Source organism: Girardinichthys multiradiatus, chromosome 18, assembly GCF_021462225.1.
Source record: "Girardinichthys multiradiatus isolate DD_20200921_A chromosome 18, DD_fGirMul_XY1, whole genome shotgun sequence".
Classification (NCBI taxonomy): Eukaryota; Metazoa; Chordata; class Actinopteri; order Cyprinodontiformes; family Goodeidae; genus Girardinichthys; species Girardinichthys multiradiatus.
Window position 1 is genome coordinate 22,547,291 of NC_061810.1, and position 15,384 is coordinate 22,562,674.

Consider the following 15,384-nt stretch of genomic DNA (forward strand, 5'->3'; position numbering starts at 1 on the left):
CAGGCTACCTCTGGTGAGCACATGGAGGACCATGCGACCCTCCAAAGAAATGCCACCCCACACCATTACTGACCCACTGCCAAACCGGTCATGCTGAAGGATGTTGCAGGCAGCAGATCTCTCTCCACGGTGTCTCCAGACTCTGTCACGTCTGTCACATGTGCTCAGTGTGAACCTGCTTTCATCTGTGAAGAGCACAGGGCACCAGTGGCGAATTTGCCAATCCTGGTGTTCTCTGGCAAATGCCAAGCGTCCTGCATGGTGTTGGGCTGTGAGCACAACCCCCATTTGTGGACGTCGGGCCCTCATACCATCCTCATGGAGTTGGTTTCTAACCGGTTGTGCAGACACATGCACATTTGTGTCCTGCTGGAGGTCATTTTGCAGGGCTCTGCCAGTGCTCCTCCTGTTCCTCCTTGCTCAAAGGTGGAGGTAGCGGTCCTGCTGCTGGGTTGTTGCCCTCCTACGGCCTCCTCCACGTCTCCTGGTGTACTGGCCTGTCTCCTGGTAGCGCCTCCAGGCTCTGGACACTACGCTGACAGACACAGCAAACCTTCTTGCCACAGCTCGCATTGATGTGCCATCCTGGATGAGCTGCACTACCTGAGCCACTTGTGTGGGTTGTAGAGTCCGTCTCATGCTACCACGAGTGTGAAAGCACCACCAACATTCAAAAGTGACCAAAACATCAGCCAGAAAGCATCGGTACTGAGAAGTGGTCTCTGGTCCCCACCTGCAGAACCACTCCTTTATTGAGTGTCTTGCTAATCACCAAAGATTTCTCCCTGTTGTCTTTTCCATTTGAACAACATCAGGTGAAATTGATTGTCAATCAGTGTTGCTTCCTAAGTGGACAGTTTGATTTCACAGACATTTGATTTACTTGGAGTTATATTGGGTTGTTTAAGTGTTCCCTTTATTTTTTTTGACCAGTGTATTTGCATTGCAGACATTATTTCCTTTTCCATTGTCTAAATGTTGTTTTCCATCCTTATTTTCTGTTCTTCCTTTTTTTCCTCTTGTAATTCCTCTTCTGTCCTTGCTCCGTCCTCCCTTCCTTCTTTTCTTCCTTTCTTTCTAGTTACCTTCATTTCTTTCTGTCTGGTGCCTTTCTTTCTTCCCTACTTCTTGCAGTTTTTTTTTTCTCCAGGTCTCATATTTGAAGACTACTCACTGTAGAAATATCTGAGATAAATCCATAGTAAACTGTATGTTTTAAAATTAAGATAAAAGTCAGAGAACTGTGGAACATTGAGTCTGAAGAGGTCTATATATATATATATTTTTTTTTTTCCTGTAAAAAGTTTGCAGGAACCTTGGATAAAGCCTATAATGCCTTACAGTTAGTTACAGGTTATCACTGGGTTATAGAAAGTGTGTTTTCTGAAACCTTTGACCTATGGCAGAAATTGATTGGGTGTATCTTCTTAAATCACCAGAGAGAAATGTTAGAGGCTGAAATTAACAGTCTGAAGAATGAGCTTGAGAGCACACTTCACTCCCTAAGACGAGCAAAAGAGCAGATTCAAACCACAACTCACAGGTTGGCTGAATATGAGAAAGAAATAACACAACATAAAGAGCACCTTGAACAGCAGAAGATCCAAACTGAAGAAATGATTCAAGCCAAGGATGAAATTCTGGACAAGTTGCGACGAAATCTGGATGAACAGAGGCTGGTTCTTGAACAAGAAATCAGTGATCTTAAACTTCAGCTTGAGCATGTTGAGCACCAGAAAGCTGAACAGGTGACCAAACTACAGCAACACATCACAGCTTGTGAACAGGAAATTATAACACTTAAAGACATACAGAGAGAAAATGAAGACCTTCTTCATCAGACAAACCTAAAGGTGAAGGACCTTGAGGCAAAGCTAGTGGCTGCTACCACACTGTTAGCTGATAAAGAACAACAAATTAACTGCCTCAAAGGAGAAGTCTGCTTGCTTGCAGAAGAAAGTAAAACAAGCAAAGATGAAATTCAGTCCAAACAAGACACACTTGATAAATTATTAATGGAAAAAGCAAAGGCAGAAGAAATTCTTCATAATAAAATCCAAACCTTAACCGTTTGCATGGAGGATCTTAGCTCATCTCTGAAAAGGGCTGAGCAGGAAATTCAACTTAAGCAGGACCTGTTGACTAAAACCCAGCACGAGAACGCTGAAGAAAGGAATGTACTTCAGCAACATATTTTAAGTTGTCAGGGGGAAATGCAGAGGCTGAAAGCAGAAATATTGGACAAAAATGAGCAGCTGCTCGTTCTCAAGAATGTCAGCACTCAACATTCTGAATCTCTTCAGCAAGAGATCAACAACCTAAAAGTTCAAATTGAAACTCTTAATGACGCTTTGAGAAAAGCTGAGGAACAAACTCTGACCCAGCAGGGTTTGCTTACAAAGCTGCAGCAAGAAAACTGTTACCAAACAGAGCTTCTGCAGCAGCAACTGTCTGCTTCTGAAGAGGAAGTGAAGAACTTAAAACAGTCGATCCAGACTAAGGAATATCAGATGCAGTTGATGAAAACCGACGGTGCAGAGCAGGTGAGCAGTCTGCACCAAGAGATACAAAACTTGAAGACTCAGGTTGAATGTCTCAGTTCCTCATTGAAAGCAGCTGAAGAGAACTTGCAGTCCAGGGAAAATCAGTTTAGAGAACAACAACAACAGAGCACTCACCAAACTGAAACCCTTCAGGTGCAGATTGTTGCATCTCAAGACGAAATAAAGAAACTAAAAGCGCAGATTAGTGCTAAAGAGGAGCAGTTGGTTCAGCTAAAGACTGAGACTTCTACAAAATCAGAATTACTGCAGCAAGAGATTGAAGCTCTAAATGAGCAGATAAAAAGCATCTCTAATTCTCTGGAGATTGCTGAGAATCAAGTTAAAGCCAGAGAAGCTCTCCTGGCCAAGCAAGAACAGGAAAGTGCGTTGCAGATTGAAGAACTAAGAAAAAACAGAACAGTTCTTGAGCAAGAGGTGAATGAACTGATACAAGACGTTAAATCTAAGGAGGATCAAGTCCAAACATTGAAAGCTGATCACTGCAAGGAGTCAGAGGCCCTGTGTAATGAGATGCAAACTTTGAAGAATCAGGTCCAATGTTTGAATGAATCACTCAAGTCTTCAACGGAGCAAGTGCTGGCTAAAGAAAACCTGTTGGCTCAGAAGGAAATGGAAGTTTCTCAGCAGAAGGATTCATTTCAAAACATGAGGGTTACCTCTGAAGAAGAAACAACAAGACTTAAGGAGGAGATCCAGGCTAAAGAGAAACAGATATGTTTCTTAAAACATCAAAGTTCAGAACAAACTGATTTATTTCATAAGGAGATGAGTGATTTAAAGTCTCAGCTGGAACGTCTTAGTTCCTCACTGACTGCAACTGAGGACAAATTACAGTCAAAAGAGAATCATTTCGTGGAGCAGCAACTACAGAGCACTCGGCAAACTGAAACCCTTCAGGTGCAGATTGTTGCATCTCAAGATGAGATAAATAAGCTAAAAGCAGAGGTTGACGATAAAGAGGAGCAGTTGGTTCAGCTAAAGACTGAGACTTCTACAAAATCAGAATTACTGCAGCAAGAGATTGAAGCTCTAAATGAGCAGATAAAAAGCATCTCTAATTCTCTGGAGATTGCTGAGAATCAAGTTAAAGCCAGAGAAGCTCTCCTGGCCAAGCAAGAACAGGAAAGTGCGTTGCAGATTGAAGAACTAAGAAAAAACAGAACAGTTCTTGAGCAAGAGGTGAATCAACTGATACAAGATGTTAAATCTAAGGAGGATCAAGTCCAAACATTGAAAGCTGATCACTGCAAGGAGTCAGAGGCCCTGTGTAATGAGTTGCAAACTCTGAAGAATCAGGTCCAATGTTTGAATGAATCACTCAAGTCTTCAACAGAGCAAGTGCTGGCTAAAGAAAACCTGTTGGCTCAGAAGGAAATGGAAATTTCTCAGCAGAAGGATTCATTTCAGAACTTCATGGCCACTTCTGGAGAAGAGAAGCAAAGACTGAAGGAGGAGAGACAGGCCAAAGAGGAACAGATGAGTCTCTTGAAAAATCAAAGTTCTGAGCAGGCCAATGTTTTACATCAGGAAATAAATGGTTTAAAGTCTCAGGTTGAATGTCTTAGTTCCTCGCTGAGGACAGCTGAGGAGAACCTGCAGTCCAAGGAACATCAGTTGGCAGGACAGCAACTACAGAGCACTCGGCAAACTGAAACCCTTCAGGTGCAGATTGTTGCATCTCAAGATGAGATAAATAAGCTAAAAGCAGAGGTTGACGATAAAGAGGAGCAGTTGGTTCAGCTAAAGACTGAGACTTCTACAAAATCAGAATTACTGCAGCAAGAGATTGAAGCTCTAAATGAGCAGATAAAAAGCATCTCTAATTCTCTGGAGATTGCTGAGAATCAAGTTAAAGCCAGAGAAGCTCTCCTGGCCAAGCAAGAACAGGAAAGTGCGTTGCAGATTGAAGAACTAAGAAAAAACAGAACAGTTCTTGAGCAAGAGGTGAATCAACTGATACAAGATGTTAAATCTAAGGAGGATCAAGTCCAAACATTGAAAGCTGATCACTGCAAGGAGTCAGAGGCCCTGTGTAATGAGATGCAAACTCTGAAGAATCAGGTCCAATGTTTGAATGAATCACTCAAGTCTTCAACGGAGCAAGTGCTGGCTAAAGAAAACCTGTTGGCTCAGAAGGAAATGGAAGTTTCTCAGCAGAAGGATTCATTTCAAAACATGAGGGTTACCTCTGAAGAAGAAACAACAAGACTGAGGGAGGCAATCAAGGCTAAAGAGGATCAACTCATCAGCCTTAAAGAAGAGGGTTCCACACAGTCAGATATGCTGCAGCATGAAATTAAAAGTTTACAAGCGCAGTTGTGTGATATGGCCAAAACAATGAAAACCACTGAGGAAAAGCTTCAGGCTCAAATTGAGATGCTAAGTAAACAGGAGCAGGACATTTATCATCAGAAGGAGCTTCTCCAGGAACAGCTGTCTGCTTCTGAGGAAGAAATGAGAATGATGAGAAGTGAGATCCAATCCAAGGAAAAACAGATGGAGCTGTCGAAGACTGAAAATGCAGAGCAGTTGTACTTGTTGCATCAAGAAACCAAAAGTTTAAACAAGCAGATGGAAACTCTGAGCTCCTCACTGAGAAAGGCTGAAGACGAAATCCACTCCCGGGAAGATCTTTTGGCTGTGCAACGGCAAGAAAACACAGAACAGAGTCGGGAGCTCCATAGCTTACAGGAGAATGTCCGACAATTAAAGAAACAGCTGGAACAACGACCCTCGCATGAAGAAGATATTGAAAGATTAAAAAAATCCCAGGCTGAGAAAGAAAATGAGCTCCTGGAAGCTGAAAACAAACTTCAGGCTCTGCAGACAGAGTTGTCAGAAGCCAGGATGCTCATTTGTGACAAAGACCAAAATCTGAACACGCTGAGACAGGAAGTTGTGCTTCAAGTTAATTTGTTGCAAAAAGCAAAAGGAGAAGCTGAGGCCACTGAGAAAATCATGGCCGAGATAAGGGAGGAGAACTCTAGGCAGAAGATTGTTCTTCAGAATGAGATTCATGGGCTTAAAGGAGAATTGGAAACAATTTCTCAAAGCCTTTGTGCTAAAGAGCAGAAGTTACTGGAAACTCAGCAGGCATCTGTGGAGCAGGTGAACAATTTCCAGCATCAGCTTCTCCTGGTAAAGGGAGAGCTTGACCAACAAAAAGAGGCTCTAGATGGAAGCCTTAGATCAAAAGACGCTTTCCAGGAGTTGCAGTTGACCACGTTAAAGGAAAAGGAGGCTCTTTATCAAGAAAAAGAAGTGCTCATGTCCAACATAATTCAAGCAGAGGGGGACCAAAAAGCTCTCGAGAAACAGGTTAAAGTCGTAATCCTTGAGAAAGACAGACTTGCTCAAGCCAATCAGGCCTTAGAGAGAGAGAATGTTGCCTCTCGCAGACTGGAGGCTGTGTTGCAGAGAGAGCTTGAAATTCTGAAAATGGAGAAAGAGCATCTTTTGAGACGGAGAGAAGAGACAGAAGAATCTGAGCTCATCAAGGGAGAGCTCAAACAACAACTTGCAGCTAAAACAGAGGCCGTCGAACACTACAAGGCTCAGGTTGGTGCAATTAGATGTTTTTGTTTTTTTTGTTGTTGCTTGGTTTGGTGTTAAATGTGTCATACCAAGGTGTCCATTTTATCCTCTCATTCCCACAGATGGAGAAAGCTGTGAGCCATTACAACAGCAAGAAGCAGCTTCTCCAGAAGAGCGAAGAGGACAACATGGAGCTCAAACAGGCTTTAGAGGTTAAAGACAACGAATTCAAAACTATTCTCATGGAAAATAAGGTACTCCAACTTGGTTTGGAGAGGATCCAGGCCAATGAGAAAAAACTCAAGAGTCAGGTGGCCAGTTTAGAGGCACAGGTTGGTACTGTCCATTGAGGTAAAATACCAATACTTGGTGTTCTTGTCTATCTTGTATTCTAACCTTTATTGTAATATCTTCGTCTTCAGCTGGCCTATGCTGATCAAGTCCTTAGAGCACAGAATAAGATCCATGGTAATGGAGGTGGTGCAGCGGAGTCTGCTTACCTAGGGCTTCCCAGGATACACTTGGGTGATGGCACTACAACGCAGGTGAAGACGTCGATGAGCTCTGACAGTCTGGACCAAAGCTCACTGGAGGATTCTCTCAACACTACAAGGTAAGGTTTAAATTGAGTGTTGTATCAATAACTGTCTTAATTAGAGTGTGGATATTACAGACGGGGTTATTGTTATCGGTCGATGTTAGTCATTTTTTAACATATCATTATAAGATGTTAATAACCGATAATTATTGCAATCTTGTTGCTGTTTGTGAATGTGTTTCTGGAGGGGGATGGGGTTGGCCATGTGGGATTTGTTTGGGCACGTGTCAGGTATTATTTTTATATCAGTGCATCCCTAATGTAATTTACTTCTGTCATTTAACAGGTCTGGAAATTAATGGAAAACTGAACGTTGAGTTTGGAAAAATGTTTGGTTTTCCAGACCCTTTTCCTTCCTCCAACTTTCTAAATGACATAAGTCTAATGATGCTGAATAAATACAATAGTTTCTGCTTTGAGTTATTGGTTATGTATGCAATATTTTTCATTCGCCAAATCACACCATGATTTGAACATTTTACCCACCAGTAATTGGTTTTCGATTTACTGAATGAACACTCATTAAAAATCCAAAAATGGGCCATTTTACTACCCGTTTGCCTCTAGACAGTTTTAAATATCGGTTAAACATGTTAATGTGGTTCTTTCGTTTTTAGAGGTTTTACAAACAAAATAAAGGTACCAAAGATCACAACCTGTGCTTTGAAGAATTACATTTAGTTTAGGAAACCCTATATCTTATTTGACAAGTCCAAAGGTCACTTGCATTTTTTCTTCACATTTACAGAAAACTGTCTGCACCTGGTGAATCAAGCACCCCGCTAGTTCGAAGCTCCGAACGTTTGGCAGCCAAACGTCAGGACCTTCGGACAGAGTCACTGGAAACACTGTACTTTACTCCCATTAACACCAGACGGACTAAAAGGTTTGTTTTAATCTTGAACAGTCATAATATTTTCCATGTTTATAGGCCTTAAACTGAAATTAGACATTTTCAGAGAATACAGAGCTCTGATTACATTTAAATGGGAAACATTTGTTAGTGCAAAATAATGTTGGAAATTATTTTCTTTTAATCTGCTCAGCAAAAAAAATAAAAAATAAACATGCAGTATTTTAATGAAACAGTGTGGAACAAAGCAAATTACTGTAGGTCTGAAAAAGGGTATCAGACATTTCCCTTAATAAAAGAAAGGTGTACAGTTTCCTAACTTTATTGGAGGAATGTTTTCTATTTTATGTTGAGGAAATGTTTTCAGTCTATTCTCAGCAACAAAGACGAGAACTTTCTTCTGAAACACTTGCTGTATACTATATAGCCAAGTTTAATGAATGTTTGCGCCCAAGTCTGTCTTTAAGTTAAAAAATTACTGGATGTTTGTGGTGCTGCTATATGTTATAATAAAATGAAAGCAAAGAGAGGCTAATAAAAGAAAAATACTTTGTGTAATACGTATCCTTTTTAATTTAAGAAAATATATATTTGCCTGTTTCAGAGTCCTAACTGATTACTGAATAGACTTATAGTCTGTTATCGGGTCTTTGTGTTTCATTTCCGGCTCAAAGAGCCTAGGATTGCATCAGCCAGATAGTTGAGCAAAATGTTTCTAAACATTTCTCCACCTTTAGAAGGCGACCTCCACCTTCTAAATTTAGGCATATGGGCTTGTCAGATAATGTGTTTCCCAAAGTACGCGTGCAACATCCTATGAATGCATATCTGCTTAGACTTTATTACCTCATTTCTATTAAAAGCAGCATTAGCAGAGGCAGTAGTACACCAGGGCTCTTTCAGAACCTCAGCTTTGCAACACACATAAGACAGTTTTTTGTAACATGCATGTTTTCATTTGAACAAGCTTAGAAGACTCACCCGACTCAACACTACTGGTTTTAATCTCCATGCCTAAATAAATAGGGGAAAAAAGTTTTTAAAATTGTATTGTTTGTCTTTTCTAGGACCAGTGATGAATCTGATATGGACCTGAACTCAACCCGGAAAAATCCAACGTCGTCTGTTAAACGACGCAGAACCACCCAGGTCATAAACATCACTATGTCCAAGGTAGAGGAAATGTCTTTGCTCTCTGATATTATTTCCACGCTTGAGATTATGCTCCTAGTTTTGAGTCTCTTAAATGTTTTTCCATCTGTAGAAAACACCAGGCTTCAGTGAGGCGGATGAGACCTTTTACAGCCTGCAATCAGCTCGCTCACACCCAAACCTCGCCGGTGCCCATGTTTCACGACCCATGTCTATGGAGGTGTTTAACACGCCGGCCGGTAAGACTGCTGCTGCCAGTGATCAGCTTATTGGTCTTCCAGGGTACAGACAGAGCACAGCTCATTCACAGAGTAAGTTGATATCTTCTTTTTATTTCTTTTTTTTCCTTTCTTTGGAAAATCAAACCTGTATGGTGGTCAAAAGGTTCTTATCATTAATAGTTTGATTAAATAATGTAATCTGATAACCTTGAACATATTGTGGCGTCGAACCAAATCTCCCGCTTCCAGCTGCTAGTACATTCTGTGTGGGAGCAGAGAACGAGCCCGATGGTGGACCCGAGGACTGGCTCAGGATCGCAGAGCTGCAGGCCAGGAATAAGACCTGCCTCCCGCATCTAAAAAGCAGCTACCCTGTGGAGTCAGAGGTGAGAAAAAACAAAGTAAATGCCTGCAGCAGACTCTGAGATGGTTTGAGAAGTAAACTACATATCTGGAGCAAGTAGTTTTCTCATAAGATTCTTCTTTATTTATTCCTATAGACTGGCCAAGGCAGTGCATTAATTTTCACAGATGAAGAGCTCCGCACTGGGGACCCCTCTGATACCATCAGAAGGGCGTCCATGATGCCAGGCCAACTGCAGGACTCCCTTGTCTCCCATCGCCACTCCCTTATGATGGGTCATGCAGGTGTTGGTGCTCATTCCCATCGTCTGTCCTTGATGCCAGGACAGCTGCCTGCAAGACCAGCCCTCTCCTCCCAGCTGAAATGCCCAAAAAGCTCCAAGCAGTCCTCATCCACCTTCTCCATTCACCAGACTTCACCTGAGGTTGGTTTGCAGTAAAATGCGCAGAAATCATTTTTCATGATCTAGTATTTAAGGGCCAGCATCCTGCAAATTTTAAATGTATCCCTGGTCCAACACACTTGAATCAAATGAATTGGGCATTAGCAGGCTTCTGCAGAAATTTAAACTGATGTGCTGGAGCAGGAACACATCTAAGACAAGTAGGATTCTGGCCTTCAGAACTGGAGTTGGACACCCCTGATCTAGCTTGTCTGAAATACAAAAAATAAATGCTGTTAGATAAGGATAGTGTTACCGGTCAGGTTTTTCTTGGTTAATTTCAGATTGACTTCGAGCTCTGATCTGTAGATTCTGATTTTGACAGACGTTTTTTTCTAACCTCTTATCATTCTTTTAAATTCTTCCTTTTCACTTAAATCCTTCAGTTGTGGTCTATATAAAGTGGAACTGCAATGCTTTGGTCTGAACTCCTTCTTATTGTAGCTCCACAGGCTCCTCTTTTACCCCTGTTCTGAGGTGTGTCTGAGAGCAACTTTAAATGCTGTTAGGGCGCTTCACACCCCGCCCCTCCTGCAGGTCAAAGAGTGTTCCACTTTAACCCATTTAGCCATTTTTGTAGTTGGATAACAGAGACACAATTATCTAGCAGCACAGAAACAAGACAAAAACAGCAAAAACAAAGCAAATTAATTCATGTCTAAAATAAAGTTTACTGTCATTTTAGTTTTATTTGCAGCTTACTGCTTTGCTGTCTTTGTCTTTTCAATGAACAGAAGGAACCGACCCGTTAATCGGATGAAGTCTTTCAGCAAATCCTTCTTGATACTGGAGGAGGTTGCTGAAGTACTGGTCCTTGAAGTGGGGAAAACAGGAATTTCCCCTCTGATGTGGGAACATTTCCATGAAAAATAAAATTTAACCTGCCACTTCGAAGAGGTTCTGATGCTGGGGAACGGTGTAATGAATATTTGGGTTAATACACCCAACAATCGAACCGAACTTATCAGTAAATTGTAAAAAGGGGTTACGTTTGATTATATTAGTCCGGATAAGTATGGAACAAAGAGAACTTAGTATGTTTGAGTTTTCAGGCTTTATCTCTTATTGGGTGGTCAAAAACAAACATAAAGGGCTATTTATGTTGAGTTATAAGTAGATTATATTCTTTTTATATCTCAGTTTTGTTTCCCAACTCATTGAACTTTTTGGTTACTGACAGCTGGCTCACATTCATTCATAAAATTAAAAAGGGGCCATCATTTGCTTATTGTCCACTAGACACTCTTGAATAAAGGTTTTAAACGTGGTCTATGGTTCTTAAACTGGGTCTTTCTCGGACACCAAGCAAAGTGTTCGCAGTCCAGTTGGTCAAGATGCCAAAGTACTGAAATAGCTCTTTATCAGACTTCTGAAACAGAAGCCAGAAGAACATACAGATGATACATCCAAATTAAAAAAGAACAAAACACTGGTCAGTATCCTTCTCAGTTTTGAGTGTATTGTTTTTTTTTTTTTAACACCACCTATTTATTATGTCTCTTTATTAAAATCTCTAGAAAAAGACAAGAGCCAGCTGCTTCCCTCGTCCCATCACTCCTAAAAATAAGAACATGAGCAGTGGACCATCCAGCACTCGCCTTCAAGCTGTCCTCAGTCCTGTGAGTAGAATACGTCAGCTCCAACCTAACGTCCACCATTTGGGTGAAGACTAACAAAGCTGTCATGTTTCTTATTGTTGTAGAGTGTGGTAACTGTCTTCTGTAAATTCATTTCAGGCCGAACGTCGACAGTCTATGATGTTCACCATTGAGAACACCCCAAAGAGCAACGGCTACCTAAAGAAAGGGCTGAACAAACTTCGCAATTCTGCTCGGAAAACCCCTCTAAATTCTCGAGCCACAGTGGGACGATCAGCCAAAGCGGGCAGCTTGAAGTCCCCACAGGTTGCAGGTAAAGGACAGAGGGGGTCTCAAGCCAGCAGGTCTGCAAAGTCTCCTGGATTGACTGCTAGTGCTCGCAAGGTAAACGTACTCAAAGGCAACTTCTGTTCAGACAGCTGGTAAAATGTTACAACTAACCAATGAATATCCAGCTAACAAGCCTAAACAAGAGATGTGTATTACACACTCAGCCTACATGTGGTAATTTGTGTGAATTCTTTTATGCATCAAAACAAATATTTTAACAGTGAGAGAATTTGAGTTGGCTTTCTGTGTCTTGTCACCTGATCACACCTGATCCTAAGCTCTAGAGAGCACCTTTCTGTATTTCAACTTTCAAGCTGCTGCAGGAGTTTCTCTAAAGTCATTTAAGGCAAACCACTGTTGATTCAACTTGAAACCTGTGAACTGTCTTGAAACATTCAGGGCCTTGGTTATCTTTTTGCATCATTTTCCTTGTTTGTGTAGTTAAGTTCTTTGAGCTTGACAATTCTACTGATTTATCTATTTTTCCTCATATTCAGTCAACAGCTTAGTTATTTATCTCAAGCACACCTGATGTCTCGCATCAATCCCTTGATTTATTGCGCAAGGTGTGCCTGAGCTCACACCTGATTTGCAGATGTGTGCTGTTATGAATAATTCTTTTGAAGAAGAGGAATAAATTTGGACCCACAGTCACAGAATAAAAGTTTTTTCAGATTTTTCATTTATTGATTAACTCATAGCTGCTGCAGAAACAAATATAACAAGAACTTAGTTGCCTCAGCACTGATGTCTTGTTGAACAGAGCTACATTCTTCTTAAACAAGAGTTCCCTGGTGTTCTGAAATGATTTTACTTTCAAAACCAGGCAAGAACCATGCACTTAATTATTTGTCATTTCTCCATTCTGTAAGCTGTCTTGTTTTGTATTGTATTTAATGAGTTAGTGACATACAGTAAATACTAAAACAAATTACCATAGTAAAAGGTCAGTTTTTGTCATTAGTTTTAATTAACTGCAGATTTAAAACCCCTTTTTCCAGAAGCAAGTGTTAATAAAAGAAGAGAAAGTTGTCTGAAGTCCAAGAAGGTTCAATTTTATATTAAGTTTTTGCCACTGGTGGTTCTCACACTGAGGTGTAACAGTTTATGGTGTTGCTACCTAACAGGGACATGGGGTGCACACTTCTGTTCCCATTACTTCACTAACGCAGGGTTTCTGCAAGGTCTTAAAGTTCTAAATTGATCAAATTAATTTTAAGCCTTAAAAAGTCTTACATATGGTGTATACTTAAATTAAAAGTTTTATTTTTGAAAATTTGTTCGTTTTAAAGTATCTATGGTTTACTTTTCCTTTTAGAAGTGTGCAGATGCCAGTTTTTGGTTTGCTCTGTGATTTGTCGTTCTGGCTGAGAAATTGGTGTTTTATTACCCTTTAACAAAACTACAAGCCCCATGATGCAGAGAGGAATTAAACCCCATTGAAAGGAATTTATATCCTGACATTTGGCTTTCCCTGTAAAACTTCAAAATAATTTTGCTCCTGAAACAGACTTACTGTATGTTTTAGGTTATTAAAACCAAAACATTTTTACCCGCTACCCGTTCCTTTGTTATGGGAAAGAGTATTTAATGAAACCGTTATGACAATAGCTGTTAGTTTGGTGCCTGTGGTGTTAAAAGGACTTGAGTCACATGCAATAAAATGCCAAATCAAGTTCACGAACACAAATTTACCTTGCTTACGTTGTCAAAGTTAAATATTTTCAATATTGGCATACATTTTTCTTTTAAATTCTAACCACCCTAAAAGGTCTTAAACTGTGGCTGAAACTTTCAGAAACCCTATGATATATAAGTTGTATTTGTAGAGAGGTAATCTGTTCACTTAATGGAAATTTGCTTCTTTGTAGCGAAACACTGAAGTTTTTTTTCTTCTTCCCCCGACAGGTTATGAGAAGGATGAAGATTTAAGATCGGGTTTCCAGCAGGGCGCTCATTACACCACATTTTTATTTCATCATATCTGTTTGTTCGTTAGGATTTCTTTTATTACATTTTATCTGCTGGTATATTTTTCTGTACAATATTTACTTGTCTGTCAAATAAAATAAAAAATAAATAAATGTTGCAGTGTATTTATTAAACCAGGTGTAGGTTGTGGGTTCAGGTTTGGAGCTATTACTGCCCTTTCAGTCAGCATTTCTGAAACTGTTCAGCATCCAAATAATAGAATAACAGTGGTAAAGATGCATGATCCCAACTTATGACTTATACTATTGATTCATTTTTAAAAAAGTATAAATATATAAAACCCATTATTAGTTCAGTCACGGAGTCTGATTTATGTAAAGGATCTCAAAACCCTGTTGTTATGTTACCCCCAGCCTGGTCCTAACCCCAGCTTTAGGGGGCTGTGGCTACTGTGTTGACTGATTTAAATAACTTTTTACATCACATGTTAAATTGTAGATCTTACATAACCGGACCTTTCCCTGCCTCTGCCAAAGCACCTCAGCACTCACAGCTACTTGTTAAAAGTAAGCTTTGGTAAAAATAAATTGGATTAAGTCATGTTTAGGAGAACTCGCTACTCCTTCATTATTGTTAGTCCCACTGAGTGTAGGACCATTCTCAGCTGATGTACCACGTTTCTGTGCCGCAAAGCTGATCCTGGAGGATTTTATTTAGAAAACCCCAGAAGGGACCAGTCACTGAATTGGATTTATCAGAGATGCAAGATAAAATTGTGGAAATCTTGAGATAAGTTCACATTCAACACAGTAACGTTTTATTTGTTTATTTTTGTATGAAGAAGGTCTGAAATAATTCAATATATTTGTGTAGTAAATCTAAGAGCAGTTTCCTGTTCTGACCATTTCTGAGTGACAAATTTGAAACAGGCGGTGATGCTACAGCGCACTCTCGGGGAGGACATGCGACTTCTGGTGTGGAGGGGACACAGGTGAAAATAGAAAATATTTCTCAAATGCAAGGTTTTCTATATACATCTTTTCATTTTTACGTAAGCACTATAACGATAATGAACCTTTTCAAATCATTGTGTCATTCCTGAAAAGGTTCGCACACGTTTCGGTCTTCTCGGTGCCACCTCAGGCCCCTAGTGGCATCGGTTAAAGGAGCTCTGGAGCTGCCTTGAACCGAGAGTAAGAGTCATTGAGAATTTTGATAACTTATTTACACTTCAGTGTGAAAGAAGAGTCAAATTCTGAAATTCTCAACATTTAGGATGAATATGGGCCCAGAACTGTGACACGCAACACATCAGACTACAGCATTTCTACAGATCATGACCTGTCAGTGTACTTCCGGTGCAGAACCGCAGCCTTCAGAATAAAAGGTGCCTTGAAAAATCAACATGGCGTGGATCTGTGACAAAATGGAGTCAGACCTGAATGACTAAGATAATAAAATATGTATTTTGATATAAAAAGCCGAAAACAAAATAATTCTGATTCAACCAAGACGTTTCTGATGGGAAATGACACCCACACATAACTCAAAAGGTACAACAATGTGTTACAAACCCCTGGATTAGAAGGGGGGGCGGCATAACATGACCACAATCAATTGACAGAGACCTTGAAAAAGCGAATAAAAGTTTAATTTTTCTCATAACAACAGTCCTGAGTCCTGATTGGTCATTTGAAGTTCTCCATCCAATCAGAACTCAAATTTCCAAATGTATGTGAGCCTGCACTTTGAACCTGAAAGTAAACTGACAAAGGGGAGAGGGGGGGAAAACACAA

The 15,384-nt window shown here is 40.3% G+C and overlaps 2 protein-coding genes and 1 long non-coding RNA gene across 6 annotated transcripts in view; 2 read left to right on the plus strand and 1 right to left on the minus strand.

Moving 5' to 3' along the window:
* lrrc51 (leucine rich repeat containing 51) overlaps window positions 1-2,793 on the minus strand; it is a 15,614-nt gene extending 12,821 nt beyond the window's left edge. The window contains exon 1 of one of the 3 annotated variants that reach the window (XM_047390924.1): window positions 2,679-2,793. The gene's annotated coding sequence lies outside the window, so the exon portion shown is untranslated. Of the gene's footprint in view, window positions 1-1,586; window positions 1,685-2,062; window positions 2,135-2,678 lie in introns of those variants that run through there. The other 2 variants (XM_047390923.1, XM_047390926.1) reach the window with 2 other exon arrangements.
* Window positions 1-13,741, plus strand: part of numa1 (nuclear mitotic apparatus protein 1) — a 21,309-nt gene extending 7,568 nt beyond the window's left edge. Inside the window, exons 14-25 of one of the 2 annotated variants that reach the window (XM_047390916.1) lie at window positions 1,440-6,122; window positions 6,221-6,430; window positions 6,521-6,711; window positions 7,445-7,582; window positions 8,617-8,722; window positions 8,814-9,012; window positions 9,172-9,308; window positions 9,423-9,710; window positions 11,246-11,347; window positions 11,465-11,710; window positions 12,658-12,704; window positions 13,565-13,741. In XM_047390916.1, the coding sequence (XP_047246872.1) occupies window positions 1,440-6,122; window positions 6,221-6,430; window positions 6,521-6,711; window positions 7,445-7,582; window positions 8,617-8,722; window positions 8,814-9,012; window positions 9,172-9,308; window positions 9,423-9,710; window positions 11,246-11,347; window positions 11,465-11,710; window positions 12,658-12,693 (6,336 nt within the window). In that variant the 3' untranslated portion in view covers window positions 12,694-12,704; window positions 13,565-13,741. The remainder of the gene's footprint in view (window positions 1-1,439; window positions 6,123-6,220; window positions 6,431-6,520; window positions 6,712-7,444; window positions 7,583-8,616; window positions 8,723-8,813; window positions 9,013-9,171; window positions 9,309-9,422; window positions 9,711-11,245; window positions 11,348-11,464; window positions 11,711-12,657; window positions 12,705-13,564) is intronic. The other variant, XM_047390917.1, reaches the window with a different exon arrangement.
* Window positions 13,742-14,503: 762 nt separating this feature from the next.
* LOC124883614 lies at window positions 14,504-15,301 on the plus strand. The gene is made up of 3 exons (XR_007042247.1): window positions 14,504-14,579; window positions 14,695-14,781; window positions 14,864-15,301. It is a non-coding gene; the product is annotated as an uncharacterized LOC124883614 (long non-coding RNA).
* Window positions 15,302-15,384: the final 83 nt, after the last annotated feature.